Below are 21,404 nucleotides of genomic sequence, written 5' to 3'. Positions count from 1 at the left end.
TTGCTAAATAGCTGATGATTTTGTTTTACTAATGAAACACGAGTTTGATTAGGGTTAAACATGGGAAGAGGTTAGAAGCCAGTGTGGCCACAGTCTAACATGGCAGTAAAATCAAGGTAGTGACTCTTTATGAAGCTGATACTGGATAGCCAGTACTTTTTTCCCAATAATGAACATGTTACTTAGGCTGTTCTGTTTTCTAAACAAAACAGAACAGGTCAACACTGATTAATTGAGAGGAGTCAGGCTAGCCTTGCGCTTCATAGTGCAAGCTGAGAAGAAACAGCTTTTCTTTCTTCAACTCCAGTCATGAGTCAGACATTGTTCTGGAAATGCCTCAGAATAATTTTATAAAGTAGGCACATTATAATCTTCATTCTTTGAATGAGGAAACTAGAGACCAGAGACTTTGACTATGCCCAGTTTCACGTTAGTTAGGAATCAGTGAAGCCAAGATTGGTACTCCTGGGTATATAATTCCAAATTTCTATTACCCTCATTTTTATAGCCTTCCTTTTTGTGTTCAAAGTGATGGTTATCTACAAGTAGGGCTTGGGGTGGAAAAGGTAAAGAAAACCAGCTTTGTAAGCTTTAAGTCTGCCAACGATTATTATCCCTTTTACCATTAGCTGAGTGAGACTGAGCTGGACCTAATGGAAATATGAATAGACAGGTAGTACTGCATTTCTCTCTCTCTCTGTGTCTCTTTGAAAATGCGTTTTTGTATAGTTGGATTCATTCATTAACTAAATTGTTCTTTATTTCTGATGACCTAATAGGTACCAGGTCCTATGCAAAAGGATCTTAACTGGAAGTTTAAAAAGTCACATGTCATTTAATACTGTGGTGGATGACAGACCTGGTGGCAATTATAGAAGAGAAAGAGCTACGCAAAAAATTTTGTGCAGATAAGGTTTCTATTTGTTAGTCACTGTTAAAAGTAAATGAGTTCAAAGCAATAGTGGATTATCAAGTTAAAATAGGTGCTTTAATGGATTATCTTTTATTGTGGTTGCCTTTATTTTAAATTCTTTCTTATTTGTATATGGCCTGGCCAGTCTAAAACCTTAAAGGAAACTTAAAGAATGTAAGCCTTTATCCTCCAAAAAAATGAAGAGGCCAGAGTAACTACTTTCTTGTATTTTTACTTAACTTGTATTAAAATTTCCAGAGTAGACAGACCTGCATTCGTTTTACAAAGGTGAAAACCTTTTTAAAATTACTCTTTTTTAAAAAGTAGTATGGGATAGCATCCAGCCCCGTGGATGCCGACAAGGCTTCTTCCTTGAACTCTAGTCCCTCAGTCACTGGTGGGGTACACAGCAGTGGAGCAATGTCTGCTTTTCTTGCTGACCCAGATGCAGTCCTTTCTGAAAAGCTGCTGAGACTTTAAGGCATGAGGTAACCTGGGGACATGACCACAGTTCTCTTGGCTTATAAAATAACTCCTGTGAATGATGCGAGAAATATTTGGTCAGGAAATTCTACCCTAGAATTTCAAATTGTTCTTGATACTAACTTTTGTGCCTAATAACGAATGTTTATTTGCATAGCACACAGCACATCTGATACCCCATTTATGTTAGGTTGTTTTACTTTTTCATCAGAGAAGATCTTTCCTGATGGAAAAGTAAACTTTTTGAAAAAGACAGTTTTGTCTAGAGGAGAATTTCCATTAAATGCATGAAAATGCCATTTGACATTAACATTTCTTCAGCTTCACTTCAAGGGAGATGCTTGGTGGTAGCGAAGATGAGCGTGGCACCTCTAGAGGATAGGTAGAGCCATTTAGACTGTGATTCTAAAGTCATACTGAGGGTGTGTGCTAATGAGGGACTGTGGTGTGCAAAAAGTTTCCATTTTGTTGCTTTTGAATTGTATAATTACCAAAGGGCAATGAGATTCTATAAAAAGCAGTCAGATATGTAAATGGTGTTTGGATTTTTGTCTGACAATTTATTTTCTGTATTAGCTGAATAAAAGACTTATTTAAATCTGTAAGGTGTTTTCCAGACCTCTCAAGATTTGAGGAAAAAGTTGTTGAATCATTCTCTGAAAATAAAGACTAATTGTTTGATCTAGGAAATGATAAAATCATATATGTGTGCTTATCGCCACCAAGTGGCAGAAACAGCATTGTCATAGCTGCTGAGAAAGGTTAGGAAATAAAGCACATTGTTTTTCATAGGATATCCCCTTACAGCAGCTGTTAAATTCTGTAAGCTGGCACTTGTTGGTCAGACTTTTCATTGAGTGTTTGATGCATGTCGACCAACTGTCCAAATTCAAAAACATCATCAATTTCACACACCATTATATGGTGCATTTAAATTTTTCTTTTGTTAATTAGGTGGCCTTCTGTTCCTATCCCCTCCCCGCCATTGTTTCTTTTTTTTTTTTTTTAATAGAGGCATGTTTTTATTTATTTATTTATTTATTTGTTTGTTTGTTTGGTTTATACATGCACTGGGTACAGTCAGAAGCGCGGGAGGGTGAGAGAATTCACCAGAGCCAGAGCGGGGAGCAGAGCAGGCAGAAGGACCGAAGTACACTGCTGAGGGGAGCAGCGGGCGGCAGGAGAGGTCTGCGCGCCATGTGGGACCCTCCTCTGGTGGCCGGGGAGCAGCCGGGGATCGAACCGGCACCGCAGAGGCCGCGGGCAGCTTCGCAACCCAGCGCTCAACCGCTGCGCCACCGGGGAGGCCCATCATTGTTTCTTTTATCTATATTCTTCCTTTTTTTCGTATATATACTTCTTGAATATCATATTACTACTGAAGCCTGTGGAAATGAAAATTTTATTCATTAGCTCTTTTGGTGGCAATATTGGGATGTTTAAAATGTGATTTCATCACATTATAAAAATATCTTAATGGTAAGATTATATTGGATTGCTGTTTTCTTGAATCACAACTTTTTGAATCATTGGTAGAGTTCATATAAAATAAGGCTAGCTCATAGGCAGCTACAGAGTTTTTTCTTAAACTTACTACATGATTAGAAAGCACTTTCAATATAGAACCTTGGTCATTGCTTGGAGTGATTAAGAATTTCTTGTCAACCTGTCTAATTTTATGCTCTGTTAGTTTCATTCTATTTTATCATAGTATTCTTGAGAAAACCAGCATTGCCTAGTCTTTTATAGCCCTCTTTATTCAGATGTGAAATAAAAGTACCTTTTATGATAACTTGTTGAGATTTGACTACTATGTTAGGTATACGATCCTGAAACACAGTCTTTCGAGTTTCACTCAGGAGTGTTAATATCAGTATTCAATAAAATACAGTTAGGAAACGAGTTTTCAAAATCATGCCATCTCAACCTCCCCGTAGTGTGCCAGCTAACGTCTTTTGAGTCTGTGCCACGGTAAGCATTGGGTGGCTCCCAGGTTTATAGGCCAGAAAGATCCTGGGTGCAGACTCGATCGGAGCCAACTCGAGAAGTAGCCCAGCTAATCCAGGCATCCCTCCAAACTTGGAATGACCTGGAGCTTAGCCACCACCTCAGCTATGACCTCTACGACCGTGGCCACAGCGAGCGTATACAGGCATGAGAGCCTCTCTGACTCTTTTCTGTTTGGGTACGTTTGGAAAGACTCCAGAGGCTTCCTCCTCACTCAGCTTGGCTAGCTGGTTCTGTTTTCCCCATGACCTCTGGCTTCAGCTATTATTCTCTCATCTTCATTGTCCCACTCACTCAAGTCTGTTGTTTTCCCACTGGCCCTGATAGTTCTTCCTACTCTAGGCCCTTTGCACTTGCTTTTCTCTGTTGAAATCCCTTTGCTCCAAGCACCAATAACCATGTCATTAGGTTGTGACTGAAGGTCTCCGTAAGAAAGCTTTTCCTGGCCACCTGGGTCTTCTATTGATAAATTTTAAGTGCCCCTTCCCTACTGTATTTTTTCCCATGGTACTTAACGCCAGCTAGCAGTGTATGCTTTATTTTACCCTTTATTGTTTGTGTTTCTCTGTCTCTCCTATTAGACTGTGAGTTCTCCCAGGACAGAAAATTTTATCCTTCTTTTAAACTACTATATTCCCAGTACCCGGTAAGACTAGGGATATAATAAATAATTGGGTGAATTAATAAGTATTAAACCCAGTCCACTTGTAGATTATATTTAAATTGCTTCTAAATAGTCTTTTTACTAAAAGTTGAGCAAGAAATTGGTACCATTATATATACTGATTCAGTTCAGTCAGTATGGTAGTCGGCACTGAGGGGGCGCAAACAGGAAGTCAGTGTCTGTAGGAAGAGGAGCTGAAGGCCGGGTTCAGCTCGGCAGTGCCTGCGTGTGCACATGTTCACATCCCCGTTCTGAGAAAGTTATGTATTGTTGGCCGACGAAGTATTAAAAATATAAATTAGTCACCAAATTTTAAAATTAGGAATTTGCCATAAAGTTGGATTTCAGGCATCTGTTGACTCCTCAGAGGGTGTGGCCAGCGAGCAAGGCCCTCTTGCCCTCCTTTCAGGGTGTGAGCGGGTTCACGCCCACGATGCCACGCCCGTGGCCTGTTGTGTCACTCCCCGGTGCTGGCCCTGCATTTAAACTCTTGCTTTGATAGAGTGGGATAAAGAGTAGTAAGAAAAACTTTGCTACACCCTTAACTATACAAAGAGTGGGGCTGTGTGTTACAAGTAAAAAGAGTCCATGGAAAAATATTCCTACTTATTTATTGTACTTCTGGTTCACCCATTTTAATTGCTTGCCTGACTGCTATGTGAGTTTACTTGCCTGTTTGACTATGTATTTCAGTTTTGAGACCCCTTCCTGAGATGTGGTGTAGACATTTTAAAGCATGCATAAGTCAGCATGTATAATTGAGAAAAAGTGAATTATACCCTATGTAAAGGCTGGATTGATGGTCTGAACTATGTAAAATATAGGGCTTGAGCCAGACTTTGAAACAGATATTTTTTTAATTGCTAAAGAGAAGATTATAGGGAAGCATTCTAGGTGGGAAGAATTTACGAGGGCGGGTTTTTGGCAACTACCAAAACAAACCTGTTGGTAGTCTATGAGTTGAAAGGATACAGTGTATTCTTTTAGGTATCCCCATACACCAGGCATTTGGGGTTTAGATATATAAGACACAGCAAGCCAGCGATCCATTTTACTTCAATCTACATGGTTTTATTAATAATTTGAAAGTTTCTGCTTTGGCCATTGCTCTGTTTTCCAGGTTAATCATCAAATAAAGTATAATATCAAAGACAGCAGTTAGTAATACATCCTTTTGAGAAGACTGAACCAGTAATTGTAGATTCTGTAGCAGTGTATAATGTTTTGTATTAGGATACACTGGATTTGTTGAGCACCAATGGTTAGAATTTCTAACTGTATGAAAATTTAAAGAGAGTGCTCCCAGTTCTTAAAACATAACTCCAGTATAAATGAACCTGACCTAAACAAATAATTTTTGAGAAAGTCTTGATTTCTGTACTGTGGGCTTTGTTATTTGCGTTACAAAAGCCGTCAACAGAGTGTTTCATTTTAACATAATAAGCTAATTTATTAGTCCAGGTAAATATAATTTTCTATTCATATCTTCAAGAAGAGGAAATGCTTTCTTAAATCTCATTGCATTGTTTTGGGGTTTCTCCATTGCTTCAGGTTTTTTTGCCCTCCTCCTTGTGTCTATCTCATGGGCAGTGGATGGAAGAAAAAAAAAGAACAAATGGAACGTGACGGTTGTTCTGAACAAGAGTCTCAACCATGTGCATTTATTGGAATAGGAAATAGTGACCAAGAAATGCAGCAGCTGAACTTGGAAGGAAAGGTAAATTAAAAATTAAGACTGCACTGCTTCCCTGTGAAGGGCACATAATCCCAGATTACAGTCGCTTATTGGCTTTTGTGATGGCAATTTTTTCTTTTATAGCTCTTGGTAGCAGTTTCTTGAATATATAAATCAGAACCAGAAATAAGCTTATAAAATAGCTGTGGTCTGATTCATGGAACACCAGCTGTTGACATCTATAGGTGGCACACAATAAGCTTCATCAGCCTGCTAGGAATTTTGGCAGCTATAAATCACATTTCTATTGGAAGCTGATAATATATTTAGGAGGCCATTTGCTCATTTGTCTGACAGGGGCATGGTATTTAAGTAACAGTGAAAACACAAAGTTGGATCATGTTTTACTTTGCTCTCCTAGTCTCAGACTAGAAGTATTGTGGATTATATAAATTCCAGGATACCTTTGCCTAAGTTAAAAAAGGTCATAAATGTCTCATTTAGCTGCCATATAGAGCAGAACTATAGAACTGTGCTATATAGACAAGACCAGTCAGAGTCACCTTTACTCAGACTTTTAAGAATTTTGTTTGATTAATTTGCTAGGGAGTGAAATTTATGAATTCGTTTTACTAATTATATTTTGTAAATTTGGAAAGCAGGCATTTCTATTTGTACCTTTGGTATTCAAAAATAGTTCTTTAGTAATTTAGCATTTAACTATTTTTCTTTGACACTAAAATCTGATAAATGGTTAGTTCTGATCTCAATGACCATGAATGTTTTAAAAAACTGTGCATAGAATGTTATTTCCCCATTCAGTAAGTCTTTGTTGTATATGTTAGTGTTTGCTGTGTTGTAGTTGGCCCTAGACATGGGGGTTGGAAGGTGATGTTGAGGGCTGTAATTTTTTTACTCTCAAATTCAATTTTAGTCATTTTATAGATAATGATTACTAAGAAGTCTGGATCTTAACCTCATTCAAATTTGCATATATTTCATTTGTGTCTATAATTTTTATCAGTATAACTTGTCAGCTATGTATTTTAAATTAGGTTTGGGATAAACTTACTACAGTAAAGGTTGTTTTATCTTAAAAGAAAATAGAGCTGTAAAAATATATTTCTAAATTATGACCCCAGAGCCAAAGTAAAGAATATAACTACGCAGTAGTTTGATCTGAAAGGCCTCAGCCATCTCTTACCGTATTTCTGTTACACAGAAAGTCTTAGAGTTATATGTCTCCAAGCCATGCATCTAGGCATTTGGTACTCTGAATGATTAATAGATTAGACAGGTAGTGAGAAACTAGGAATTCAAGCTACATGTGTTTGCGCACACACACGCATACATGTACACACATGTATAAATAAAACTGTGTAAAGTGAACAGCATTCTTGCTTGAACCAATTTCAGGGAGGCAGTAACAAACAGCACTCCCAGTTGCCTTTCCCAGCGTTACAGCTTGGTACATCTTCCTTCATTTTGTATCATTATATCCTTTTCTAAATCCTAGAAATTCAAAGAAGAGGAAAAGAATACCTAAGAGTTTGAGCATCTAGTATTTAAAATACCTACTAGTAGGGTACTACACTACCTAATAGCTTAAAGTATATGTTAATACTCAGTTTCATGAAAGGGGCTATTAGAGAAGTCTGTGTAAAATAAGACTTGTGGAGAGTCATCAGAAAGCTTTCCGGAGAGAGCAACCTAATCATGTGCTTGGAGCTTGAAGGTATAATAAGAATATGGAATGTGTGGGCGGGTCCCTGAGCAGGGGGATGCTAAGCTTTGGAAAGAGACAACTTGGCGTCTGTCTGTCCATTCATTTAATGTAATATTGTTTTCTTCCAACAGTCTGTTTATTGAGGAGTATAATTAGGCATTATTGTGAATGATGGGGTATTTATTTTGCATTGTTGGTTATTTGTACTTATTTAAAATGTTCATTATAATAAAGTTACTGTGTGTGTATAAATATATATATATCCCTTTAAGTTTATAGTCAAGACATTTGTATGTTGATAATATTTGGAGTGAAACTTCATTTAATAATGTTGTACGTTTGTTAAATATTCATTTCCTCAATTTTACATCTTACATAGCTGGAGCTAGGTAAGCCAAACACATTAATTACTTCCCCAATTAGCACACTTGTGTTTTTCTTCTTTTTAAAAAACTACATCCCCTATACCTCTCTTACTAGTGAGTTTTTTCCCCTATAATTTCAGCTTTACAAATGAAATTTTATATAGTATATCTTTACAGCAGTATATCTGGTGTTTCTTTTTCTTTTCAGGGCAAATGTTTTTTTTTTTTTTTTTTTTTTTTTTTATAGAGGCATGCTTTATTTGTTTGCTGGTTTGTTTGTTTGTTTTTTGTTTATACATGCACTGGGTACAGTCAGAAGCGCGGGAGGGTGAGAGAATTCACCAGAGCCAGAGCAGGGAGCAGAGCAGACAGAAGGACCGAAGTACACTGCTGAGGGGAGCAGCGGGTGGCAGGAGAGGTCTGCGCACCATGTGGGACCCTCCTCCAGTGGCCTGGGAGCAGCCGGGGATCGAACCGGCGCCGCAGAGGCCGCGGGCAGCTTCGCAACCCAGCGCTCAACCGCTGCGCCACCGGGGAGGCCCTCAGGGCAAATGTTTTTATTGCCTGAAGATCCTATCTTCAGGGATTTCAAGTTGAAACTTTTGTTAATTTGGAGAGAGATTTAATCTGTGCTATTTTCTGTTAATTAACCTGTTAATGTGATTAGCACATGCTTTTCTTTCTTTTCTTTAAGATTTATTTATGCATACAAGAGCTGGGGTACAGGCTAGAGATGTGAGGGGTGGGGAGGAGAGGATTCACCAGAGACAAAGCAGGGAGCAGAACAGGTGGACGGACTGAAATACACTGCTGAGGGGAGCAGCAGGGGAGACAGGAGAGGTCTGCTTCGCCATGTGGGTTTCTCCCTAGCCAGCCAGGGATCGAACTCATGCTGCAGAGGCTACGGATTGCTTCATAGTGCGGTGCTTAACCCCTTGCACGACCAGGGAGGCCCAATTTCTTTATTTTCTTAAGGCCAGAATACTTCTTATGAGTCAGTGACTTTTCCTTTTTTTTTTCTTAATGGAATTTAATAGTTTGTGGTCATTGCTCTTATAGAAAAAATTAATAGTTCTAATAAAGTCATCTCAGAGGGCCTCTCCTGGTGGCGCAGCGGTTGAGCGCTGGGCTGTGAAGCTGCCCACAGCCTCTGCAGCGCCGGTTCGATTCCCGGCCACCTGGTGAGGGTCCCACATGGCGCACAGACCTCTTCTGTCGCCCGCTGCTCCCCTTAGCAGTATATTTCGTCTGTTTCTGCCTGTTCTGCTCCCCGCTCTGGCTCTGGTGATTTCTCTCGTCCTCCCATGCTTCTGACTGTACCCAGTGCTTGCATAAATAAACAAACAAACAAATAAATAAATCTTAAAAAAAAAAGTCATCTCAGATATGATTATTTGTAGAGTCAAACTATTCATGTTAAGGAGATATATACGTTTGCTTTTTTCCAAACAAATTAGAGTCCTTTGTCTGTAGATCTTAGGGTTCAGTCTTATCTGCTCTTTTTTGTTTTCTCTTTTGCCTGTTGATGTTATCATTTATGTTAGATTTCGGTATTTTTCTTTTATATCTTCTGCTATAGATCAGAAGATGTTAACATTTAAATTAAGTGATTTCAACATTTTTAAACTTCTCCATTATAATGTAATTGCTTTCATTTTTGTGACTTTTTTTTTTTTTTTGTTCTCTGAATGCCATTTTTGGCATATTGATATCCATTTTCTTTCTTTCTTTTTTTTTTTTTTTTAAAGATTTATTTATTTATGCATACAAGAGCTGGGTTATAGGCCAGAGATGCGGGGCTTGAGAGGATTCACCAGAGACAGAGCAGGGAACAGAACAGGCAGACTGACTGAAGTACACTGCTGAGGGGAGCAGTGGGCGAGTCAGGAGAGGTCTACTGCGCCATGTGCGTTGCTCCTTGGCCTGGCCAGGGATCGAACTCATGCTGTAGTGACTGTGGATTACTTCACAGGTTGCGTCTTAACCCCTTGCGCCACCAGGTAGGCCCCTGATACCCATTTTCTTAGAGCTTGCCTTATGTTGTAAAACAACTGCAGTTCAGGCTTGACTTCACTGCTGTTGCTTTCTGAAGTGTGGTGGACCCGTGGCTCCCACACAGCAGCTCTCGGGTGCTGGGTCTGAGAGCTTCTTGGTTGAGGAGCAGAGTGAATCCATAGTTCTGCTGTTTTTATTTTCTCATCACTATTATTAACTTTTATGATCTGATTTCTTTAGAACAAAGCTTCTCTAAGCTGTTACCACACTTTTGAATCTAAAAACTCAGTTGAATTTTATATATAATTTTGCTGATTGCAAAATGAAAAAAAAACTTGTTATTTTTGGTCTGCTATTAAAATTGACAGCATGAGATTTTCAAGGTTAAAAACCTAGAGTATTTCAGCTGTTTCAGTGTGCCTAACAGCTGCCGTCCTGAGCTGTTAAGTGCATTGCAACAAGGTTTTGGTGCTATTGAAACTCTCCTTTTTCTTTCACAGAATTACTGCACGGCCAAAACGTTGTACATATCTGATTCAGACAAGAGAAAGCACTTCATGCTGTCTGTCAAGATGTTCTACGGCAACAGTGATGACATCGGTGTGTTCCTCAGCAAGCGGATAAAAGTCATCTCCAAACCTTCCAAGAAGAAGCAGTCCTTGAAAAATGCTGACTGTATGTAGGCCTGTCTTTTTGAATTTTTTGGAATTCCTTTTTGGTAGTCAGTTAAGTCTTGACTAATATTTTTGTGGTCCTCACCTTATCTGAAAGGGTCACTTTCAGGTGTTAAAGCTGCTTTCTTATCTTTTCTTCTTAATACTACATACACAGTGCCAGATCTGAGGGTGTGGTTCTCATCCAGAGTTAGTTCCTTACTGTTGCCCAGAGGCATTTGGGAAAATGGGAGTAGTGAGGTCAGCATTGGATGTCTTGGGCCAGTGATGCCAAATGTGTAACAGCATCCCCTCTTCAAAGAACTGATATACCCAGACTGTCAAGTGCATGTTGAGAAAATTGTTATTACATCAAATTGTTATTATAGCAAAAGGTTTCCAAAAACCTTGGCAACATTTTAAATTGTGGTGGTAGCACAAAACACTGTCTCAGCAGCAAACTTATAGATTGCCAAAGATAAATGCTGTCTGTTTGAGTTTTACTTTTTAACCCCTGCACTGTTTTTTTTTTCTTTTTTCTTTTTCTTTTTTAAATTGTGAAAATATATGTAACAACAAGAAAGTAGTGTAAGATACTAGACACCTGCCTCAAGAGTGTTGCTAATTCTTACCTCCTTCACCACCAAAACCTCTTCCTCTTCCAAATGCTAAAACATTTTAATGTAAATCCCGGATGGCAGAGCCTCTCAACCATTTCTGAATTAGTGGCTCTTTTAACAGCCTTCTCTCTGAGCATCATCCAACTCAGCAGAGTGAACTGTAGCTCCTCACTGCCACCAGTGGCTAGTCCACGTGTGAGTTTGCCATGCCGTCTAATTAATCTCTTTCGTTCTGTTTTTGTTGTTTTTTTTTTTTTAAACAAGCCTCTTCAAACCTGGGTCCAAAGTCCACACATCTCAATCTGTAATAGATTCTTTTCTCTCCCACCAGCCTGTTTTTCTTTGATGTCTTTTTTTTTTTTTTTTTCCCTTCGGTTGAAGAGACTGTGTTGTTTTTCCCATGTGGTTTCCATATTTTAGATCTGGTTGATTCATGTTCTACTGTTTTCTCATATTTTCCATGCACTAGTGATTAGACCTGAAGACTTTCATTTATAATTAGCTGGTCTAATGTATGTTCATTTCCATTGGTTCAGAAGTCATGTAATAGTATCTTGTCACATCAGGATGATTATTGTAAGTTATTAAGCTATATCATCTTCACGTTCCTCAGCAATCTTTAGTCCAGCGGTTTTAGTAGCCTTTGATGGTGACTGCTTAAATCCATTATTTCATGAAGGACTACAAAATAGTGATTTTTCTAATTCTTTTAGTCTTCTCATTTGATGGTGGTTTGGAGGTCAGTGTAGCTGGCAGAGGAAGCCAGGGTAAATGTAATCAGTATTCAAATTTTAAATTGTCTAAAATGTCATTTTTTTTTATATTCTTGGTTGTAATCAACAATTCAAATAAGGTTTACAAGGTATTACAATATATATTGTTTTGACCTTCCTTCTCCATTTTCCTCTCTCTTTCTCTTCTTGTAGGTTATTAAAGAGGCTGAATCATTTGGGCATGAGAGACTTTCACATACTGAATTTTGTTCATTTCATTTCCTTGGTGTAGTTTTAATATGTTTTCTGTAAATTAGTGTCAAAGTGAAACTTTTGGACACTACCTTTATGGTGGTCAAGACAGATTTTATTCAGCACTCTTGAATAGGGGGAAAGAGACTTCTGTAAAGAAGCCAGCTCAATTTGGAATACAAGGACAAGCAGGGATTTATCACCAAGGAGCAGAATGTGTGTATGTTAGGGGCGGTGGGGGTTGTCAATGGATGGAAAATTACTAGGGGAGCCATCAAGGCAAAGGAGGTTCTTGCTTAGCTAGCTTAACAGAATTCTTGCCAAAGGCAAGTGATCAGATGTAAAAGGTGGAAGAACTTGATGTCAAGAGTAGGAGGATGACTGAGCAGGATTCTTGTGGGCTAGGCACGCTGGTGTTGGGGCCCAAAGAAGAGGCCTGGTCAAAAAGAGAGCTCAGAGGAGCCTGTCTACAGTATGGTCAAGGAGACAGTATCTGTCAGTAGTTACTTTAGAAGTTTTAATCAGGTTTAAGTTTGTTGTTCTTTGCTACTTTTTTGTTGCTACAAGGTAGGGTCTCCTTGATAGTGGTGGATTCTTGCCTCAGAAGGTATAGAATGCCATGTATTTAGGTTATGTCCAACCCAAATTACAGGATTTTATTTAACCTCTTCAACTTTGTGTTTCTATTGATTATAAGTTTCTTGATGGCAGAGAACATCTTTCACTATCAGAATATTTTCCTAATTACAGAGATGGTGTGTTTTTTTCATGAAATTTCATGCAGTGCTATACTCTAAGGTATTAAAAAAAAAAATGAAATCTAAAATCACAGTCTCCAGAGGCAGTGGCCCTAAACTTTTGGCAAATATCCTTCCAAACTTCTATGAAAATATTCCAGAGATTGTGTGTGGGACACCACCCCCCACCCCTCCACGTGCACATACGCACACACACCTAATGGAACTACAGCATACATTGTTTTCTAGCCTACCTCTTCTGTTCAGTAATATTCCAGAAAGATATTTTCTTATCTGTGCATTTAGATGTGATATATTTAAATAGGTGAATGAGATGATCATTTACTTAATCAATTTCTTACTGTTGCATGTTTATTATTTTAAATTCCTTTTGACGAGCAGTTCTGCATTTAACACATTGTGCGGCTCTCATTTAAGAATGATTAGTTTGGCTTATGTTTTATCTTTACCTTGACAGCTTTTAAAGTTACCTTGACTTTTGGGGGAAAGGGCTATCATCCGTATTTTCTTTGAAGGTTAAAGCACTTGCTGTCAGAATCTGTTACTTAAATTATTATAAAGAATAAGCATTACTCGCCGGGTAGCGGCCCTTTTTGCTCCCCCCACCCCAAATCACATAAACATTAGCTACTTTTTCTTTGCAGTATGCATTGCCTCAGGAACAAAGGTGGCTCTGTTTAATCGACTTCGATCCCAGACAGTCAGTACCAGATACTTGCATGTAGAAGGAGGTAATTTCCATGCCAGTTCTCAGCAGTGGGGAGCATTTTACATTCATCTCTGTGAGTATAGAAAATGTGCACTTGATGTTTTCAATGTAAAATTGTTCAATTTGTTTTGATAATAAGACATAGGGATATGTTTAGTTTTGTCACTTAAGCAGGTTAAATGGATTCTGAAAGATAATTGTTTGCTCTCTCTTTATCCCCACTCCAGTGGATGATGATGAATCAGAAGGAGAAGAATTCACAGTTCGTGATGGCTACATCCATTATGGACAGACCGTCAAACTTGTGTGTTCAGTTACTGGCATGGCACTCCCAAGATTGGTAGGGCTCCACTTTTGCTTTTGCCATATATGAAGTAAAAATAAGGAAAACTGAAAAACCAAAACATTTAAATGTAAAAATACAGCTTAGCCTCTTCTTTTTAATTTCAAAAGAAAAACCTGTTGATCATTGACAGTTATACCACACCTTATTTTAAAAAATGGCTTCAAGCATTTAGCCAGTTTTTATGAATCCATTTTTAATGACTGGTTATATTATTTCTAATAAATTTTGGTTGTATGTTCAACACATGTTCAATAGAGGGCACTGTGAAGTCACCCCACGATTTCTCTTACTAAATCATGCAGGCGCCCTGTCTGTATTCCTTGTTTGTTGGGCTAGTTGGAACCTTCATCCTCATGTAAGATCAAGTTTTCAAAAGGACCGCATTGTTATTTCTTTAAAAACACAAGCATAATTTTTATTAATTTACTCTCCCATAAGAAGACAGGTTTAGTAAAAATGTAATAAAATTGGGGAGACAAGTTTTTTGTTCACTTGGAAGCTCCTGAAACTATAAAAACTTTTCTTAACAAAATGAAAGCAAAAAGATTTTAATACCCCCTCCTGCATATTCATGTCATAGTTATACAAGGTGATTTTATTTCCCATTTCCCCTTGAATAGATATGAAGTGTGGCAGCATTCATGCATAAAATCTTGAAATTGGGACAAATTAAAATAAAAAGGGTAAAAGTAGGAAACAAAGGCTGTAAAAAAAAATGTAAAAAAAAAAAAAAACGGACAGAAAAACACAGAAGTCCCAGCATGTACTCTAGTTCTTTCCATTCACCAGGTTATCGCCTCTGTCCCAGGATCATGCTTACCTGCTCTTAGGGCAGAAGCACAGCTCAATGTGTGTGTCTCTGATCAGCCACATGTGACACACAGTACTTAGAAGAAGTCTCAGGTCTAAAAATTGCATTTCTTCTTACAGTTTCATGTAAAGTGCCAGTAATCTGCTATGCTTCAAAGCATCTTTAATGGGATATTTTCAGTATTCAAAACTATTAACATGTCTTTGATTATTAAAACGTTGCAAATAAAAAACCAATCTAGATGATGCCTTAAAAAATTTGCTGTACCAGCATTAACGTAGTGATAAACACCTCTTTCTAGAGGATCCATGACTGAGAAATTAGTTTCCTCAAAATTATAGTTTTTAAATGATCTACGTGTATAGTTTTTCACAAAGGCATGGTCTTGTATAGATGGCTTTCTGTAGCTTTGTTGTACTTTTGAAAAGGAAAATCCTACCTTAATATCTGAAAGTTGATTTTGATGATTCTTAGAATATCAGCCACATTGGAGAGCCTTGCTTAGAATATACTTTCACTCCAAGACTAGGTTCAGTTGGATAAATGTCCTACTGAGAAAACCTACTGCTATTTAGGGTACTCTCAAAAGCTAGATCTATACAGATCTAGCTAACTAGTGATAACCCTCAGTTAGACATTTACCTCACTCTTCAAGGTTGCAGAGACTCCAGAGATTTAGGGCCATCTAAGATCTGTTACATGAACTAGTCACTGACATAAACTCAGCCAGCATTTGCTGGATATTTACCCAATATAGTGGTAGAAATATGAATTAAGAAGTGTTTCTTGTCCAAGGGCTACTGCCAGTTAACCTCAGAAATACAGTAAATCCTGGCTCACAATCCACGAAGCCATCACAGAAGGGTGATGGACAGTTGATGTAACCCCTGATGTTTTATGAATATTGAGTTTACCACTCATTTAGCTTAAGTAATAATGTTCATACCATCTGGTTTCTCAGATTTCTCTCCTCTTCATAATAATTAGAAATGATCAAAGCAAATCTTGGTTTCTGTACTGGTAAGAGATTGGTCACTCAACATTATTCCTTTCCAAAAAATCATTGTGGGGAGTGAAAATGAACCAAACGTGGCTATGTTTTCATTATATGCTGCTTACTGTTGCTAGCTAGCAAAGAAGTAGCAGCATACAAGTAATAGTACTTCAGACAGAGAAATATAGTACCACAGTCTTAATCCTTACATGGTTGAGAAGCATAAATAAGTTCTAGACAAACAGGAAGCTTTAGACTTACATCATTAAAAAATCGGCTATTTCCTTAAATCCAAACCTCGTTAAAATTTAAATACAGCTTTAAGACTTTAGTATAGAATTGAGACATTTTGCTTGAGTTTAATTAGTTTGGCAGACTATCTTAGAAGCTATAATTGCTGTGTACTGTCTCTCTGAAAACTTAGTGGAAATGTAAATAGAATGACAAGCTGGCTGATAAATTCAAAGCTAAATATGTAACTATGAAGAATGTTAACTTTAAAGATTGGGATGTATATTCAGTTGTGGCTGAACTGAAGAAAAATGATCTTTGAATGTGAGGTGTGAATCTTATAATAAAAGCCAGAAGTAATGCATAATATTAATAGTCTATTTTAAGCACTTTCCCATGTATTGGTTCCTTTAATCCTCACACTACATTATAGTTACTACTAAGAATGCTCATTGTCGAGGAAAGTATTTCCTTCCTGTGTGCATAGGTGTGTTCTGCAAATAGCCTTGACCCTCCCTCACACTGGGCATGTCTAGATGCTGGTAAACTTTTGTCCTTATGGACCTTATGTTTTGATGGGGAGATAGACAAAAGTCAGCTAAAGAAAAGCCCATATAATACATATACTAAAAGGTTAATGTCATGGTTAAGAAGAAAAATAAAACAGTATAAAAGGACAGAGAATTGTAGGAGGGCTTAGTGGGGTCACGGAAGTCTTTTTGAAGTGGGAATATTGGAGCAGGTCAGACGGAGTCAGGGTACACTGGGTGAGGCACACTTTGGGCAGCAGACAGAATGAGTGCAAGGAGAGCTAGGGCAGGAATGTGTGCAGACTGGTGAGGAGGCCACTGCAGCTGGAGCGGGGGAAGCAAGGAGGAACAAGTGGTAGAAGAGGAGGCTGCATGGTTGGCCAAGGGCGATATTTTGAAGTTTCTATTGGGGTAAGGACTTTTTATCTGTATTTACCAGGTGCCCGGGGGTGATTCGCACGCATTAAATGCAAATGGTAACCAGGCTGCTGTGTTCTCACAGCAGGGAGGACAGGGATGTAGCAATGGAGGCAGAGACGGGTGGCAGGGCTTTTGTAGCGGGGAGGTGACGCGAGGAGAATCGATTTCAAAGCAGACCTGACAGAATTTGTTGACAGATTGGATGGTTGGATAGGAGAGAAAGCAAGGGGTCAAGGATAACTAGTATCTGTGATTGAACAGTAGTGCCATTATTTAGCTGTGAGTTGAGAGAGAATCAAATTTAGGAAGAAGCAAAAAAGTTTGGTTTTGACGATTAAGACTTGGCTCCCTAGAACACATCTTGAGTGAAGCTTTCGGATAGTAGTTAAATACGCAAGGAGAGAGGACAGGGCTGGAGATAAAAACTTGGGAGTTGCCAATCTTGACATAGGGTAGAAAGTACAGAGTATGAAGAGAAGAGACGTGGTCTGAGCACTCAACCCTGGGACTCTAACGGCCAGCTTACAGCAGGTGAACTCCAATGGAGAATGGTCTGTGCCAGCTGCTTCTGAGAAATCTCATAAGCCAAAGAGAGAGAAGTGTCTGGAAGTCTCTGGCAAGAGCAACTCTGGTGGAGACTTGGAGACAAAAGACTAGAGAGATTGCAGGAGATTGGATGGTTGTAGAAAAGGACTTTGCTATGAAGTTGAGCAGAGAAATGGGGTGGTAAGAGTGAGGGACAGTGACGTGTAGTCGAGGGAATGTTTTATTTACGTTCAGTCTTAAACATGAAAAATAGTTTGATGTGTTTATAGGCTGTGAGGAATGATCTTCATCATCATCTCCAAACAATTAGGGGTTACTTTCTATGTGGTAACTGACCTCTGAGATTTGATAGGATGATCTTTCAGATATCCATATGGATGTTGTAGAAAACTTGGATTATAATTATAGAAAGTACTGATTAATGGACCGCACTGGTGAGCACACTCACGTAGCCTTTAGAGAGACTTTTTCCTTTGACATTGAAATTTTTGTTATTCTGTATATTACGGGAAACGTCACCTGAACTTGCTACTCAAAATATGGCTCGCATACCAGCAGCATAAACATCACTGGGAATTTGTTAGAAATGCAGAATATGAGGCCCCAACCAAGATTTGTTGAATCGTTTGGAACCTGTACCTTTGAAAACATTCCCAAATGACTTACATGCACATTAAAGTTTGGCAAGCACTGATCTAGAACACAACGGCCTGCTGCCTTGGTGGTTTAGGCATTCATGGGAGGTAATGGTTTCCACATACTGACATGCTTGTCATTTATTTTTTTGCCCTAACCTTATTGTTTGTAAATGTTTTTGTAGCTCTGGCTATGTGACAAATAACTGTGCTGTATAGCATAAATTTTGTGTATTCTTGACAGTGTACAAAATGAAAACTGCATATGTGATGACCTTTTTTTTTTTTTTTTAAATTGTTGAAATAAAGATAATTAGGAAGGTCGACAAGCAGACTGCATTGCTGGATGCAGATGATCCTGTGTCACAGCTCCATAAATGTGCATTTTACCTTAAGGATACAGAAAGAATGTACTTGTGCCTTTCTCAAGAAAGAATAATCCAGTTTCAGGTATGTTTTTTTTTTTAAGTTATTGCTGAAATCCAAAATGGGAAAATTTTCATGTTAACAACATAGTGAAACCTGAGCCTTTGTTTAAAGTTAATTATTGGCAAAAACACGAAACTGTGTTCACACATTTATCTCAAGTCCAAGCATCCGTCCCTCCAGTAGCCTTAGACATGACAGTCATCCTAACTCAGCAAGGAACTCAAAACTACAGAATGTTCTGAGAAAATCTAGCATCTAGTTCTGAGGAACAAAAAGCCCTTCAGATTATCTAGAAACAAATTTTGGAATGTCCAGGGTCTTTGAAATTAGGTGCAGATATTGTGTGTGGATGCATGTATATTTTGGGGGCTGGTTCATAATTTTCATCAGATTTGTGTTGGAGTCTTCCAAGATAGTAAAGACAGTGTGCATTAAAAGCTCACGTGTAGCTACTTTTACTCAGAAGGCTTTCCTGAGGACATTTTAGACATGGGCAAATGATTTCACAGGATAATTAAGCTTTCCTGTGAAACTTGTTTGTAAACATTAGCATCCTGTTTCAGAGATAATAGCCACACGCAGCTATTCTGGGCCATCCAGCACTGTGGACTGGTCTAGTGTTTTAAAGTAGGCATACAGGATTGCCAGGACACATCTTGGTTCCCTCCTGTGAAGGTGCAGTAAGTTCCTAGTTTTTCTCCAAGCGTGAGGGGCTCCCAGTCTCTCCTCTTAGGGTACCCTGAAGAATTTTAATCAGCTACTTGAATCAAACACACTGATCTTTTATTAAAGAAATTATGCAGCTACCGATGTACTCTTAAGTGGTTATTCTGCAAGGTGGTGTTAATTACTTAGTCACTGAAATATTTTGTATTATAATAAAAAACTACCCTATGTGAACTTTCCACATTAATATTCTGTATTTAGGAATTGGCAAAGTGCCATGGTTGACTAAATTTTCTCCATGTTAGCTACAGCCTGTGTTACTTTGATAAGCTTGTCTTGTGCAACAATATGTGTAAAACTCAGAATTCTTTCTGCATCAGGCCACTCCATGCCCAAAAGAACCAAATAAAGAGATGATAAATGATGGAGCTTCCTGGACAATCATCAGCACGGATAAGGCAGAGTATACATTTTATGAGGGAATGGGCCCTGTCCTCGCCCCAGTCACACCTGTGCCTGTCGTAGAGAGTCTTCAGGTGAGGCCACTTAACTGCCAGGTGACTTGTAGCTCTTTGCAGCTGCTCTCAGTTATCACTTGGTGTGATTTTGTTTTGCAGTCGTTGTGTTCTTTTTCTCCAAATCTTTGCATTTAGGGATTTGCTATACATTCACTTATTAAAAAATGGAAATCCCAGGATCATACTATTATGCAAGACACTTTAAATTCAAATAAACTTGAATGTTATCTTGAGATCGTTTAACTCACTCTGTAATCATGTCACTTTAAAAGAAATATTTCAGTTGCCATTTTTTTCTGTAAATGATCCTCCAGTGAGAAGTTAATCTGTGCTTACGTGAATGAAAAATGACAAGTTTTCTCAACAGTTGTTCCGATTTCTATGAATTGCAGTTGAATGGCGGCGGGGACGTAGCAATGCTTGAACTTACAGGACAGAACTTCACTCCGAATTTACGAGTATGGTTTGGAGATGTAGAAGCGGAAACCATGTACAGGTATTTGATAAAACTCATTACATCATCCAGAGGTTTTGCTGGGCCTGTGCATGTGAGATTCTTGCCTGATACTGATTGTAATGTATTTAAACACCCAGTTTCCATTGTAGAATTTGCCTTGATTTTAAGTGACGCCTGTTTCCTCCTCAGATGTGGCGAGAGTATGCTCTGTGTGGTCCCAGACATTTCTGCATTCCGAGAAGGTTGGAGATGGGTCCGGCAGCCAGTGCAAGTTCCAGTAACTTTGGTCCGTAACGATGGAATCATTTATTCCACCAGCCTTACCTTTACCTACACACCAGAACCAGGGCCTCGGCCACATTGCAGTGCAGCGGGCGCAATCCTTCGAGCCAACTCCAGCCAAGTGCCCTCGAACGAATCAAACACAAACAGCGAGGGAAGTTACACAAATGTCAGCACAAATTCAACCAATGTCACATCATCCACAGCAACAGTGGTGTCCTAACTACCGTTCTTTTGCTAGGACTTAACTGACTTGAGTGCGGCAAAAGGGTGGCAGAAAAAAAAAGGAAAGAGAGAAAAATGAACAATCTTTTGTGGTTTCTTGGGAAAACTTTTCATACCAGTGATACTATTCAAAAACCCCGTTACCTGCAAGTGCTGATTGGAAATGCAGAAGCCACAGTAAAGCCAACAAAAAAAACATCAAAATGTACAAACCATTGGAAATCAGTTATTTTCAGCTGTTAATTTTGTTTGTTGGTTTTTGTTTGGTTTTGTTTAAATGGGCAAGAAATAGAGATGTGGCTGGAATAAAAGGTAATCAAACTAGAAGATACAAATCTAACCTAGTTTTTATGGACCAAGGAACTTGTATAAGCTTTAGTAAAAGGTACATGTTCACCATACCTTTTTATATCACCGCATATAATTCACCTTTGTTACCAGATAGGTGGTTCTCCCCGCCCGGCCCCCTTCCCCGGAGCTTTTTTGCTCCAGTACATTCAGGTTCCAAAGCCTGACCATGCTTGTGTCACCTAATCACCACACTCTTCCAGGTTTTCTTGTGGTCTAAGGCTGGAACTGTTCTTTTTATTTTTTTTTAAAGCTGAGGTCTTATGACTTTTCCCAAGTCGAAATTGTTTTGATTTCAGCAAGTCAACTCTTGTAAAGGCCTGCCTATTTTTTTTTAAAGATTATATGAAGTCTGTGCAAAAGCTTTAAAAAAATGCCTCTGCCTTGCCTGCAATACATGCAATGTATGTTCACCTAGTCTCTCTCCTCAGAT

General features: G+C 38.6%; 1 protein-coding gene across 2 annotated transcripts in view; it reads left to right on the top strand.

Moving 5' to 3' along the window:
* The window catches only part of RBPJ (recombination signal binding protein for immunoglobulin kappa J region), a gene marked incomplete at its 5' end in the record, with an annotated part of 80,244 nt that extends 59,426 nt beyond the window's left edge, over positions 1-20,818 (top strand). The window contains 8 exons of one of the 2 annotated variants that reach the window (XM_084233428.1): positions 5,619-5,784; positions 10,329-10,503; positions 13,469-13,606; positions 13,761-13,873; positions 18,356-18,496; positions 19,522-19,677; positions 20,052-20,155; positions 20,306-20,818. In XM_084233428.1, the coding sequence (XP_084089554.1) occupies positions 5,619-5,784; positions 10,329-10,503; positions 13,469-13,606; positions 13,761-13,873; positions 18,356-18,496; positions 19,522-19,677; positions 20,052-20,155; positions 20,306-20,621 (1,309 nt within the window). In that variant the 3' untranslated portion in view covers positions 20,622-20,818. The remainder of the gene's footprint in view (positions 1-5,618; positions 5,785-10,328; positions 10,504-13,468; positions 13,607-13,760; positions 13,874-18,355; positions 18,497-19,521; positions 19,678-20,051; positions 20,156-20,305) is intronic. The other variant, XM_084233427.1, reaches the window with a different exon arrangement.
* Positions 20,819-21,404: the final 586 nt, after the last annotated feature.

Source organism: Talpa europaea, assembly GCF_964194135.1.
Source record: "Talpa europaea genome assembly, chromosome: 5".
In the NCBI taxonomy this organism is placed as follows: domain Eukaryota; kingdom Metazoa; phylum Chordata; class Mammalia; order Eulipotyphla; family Talpidae; genus Talpa; species Talpa europaea.
Note: the sequence above shows the minus strand (reverse complement) of the source record. Positions and strands in the feature narration are given on the sequence as shown.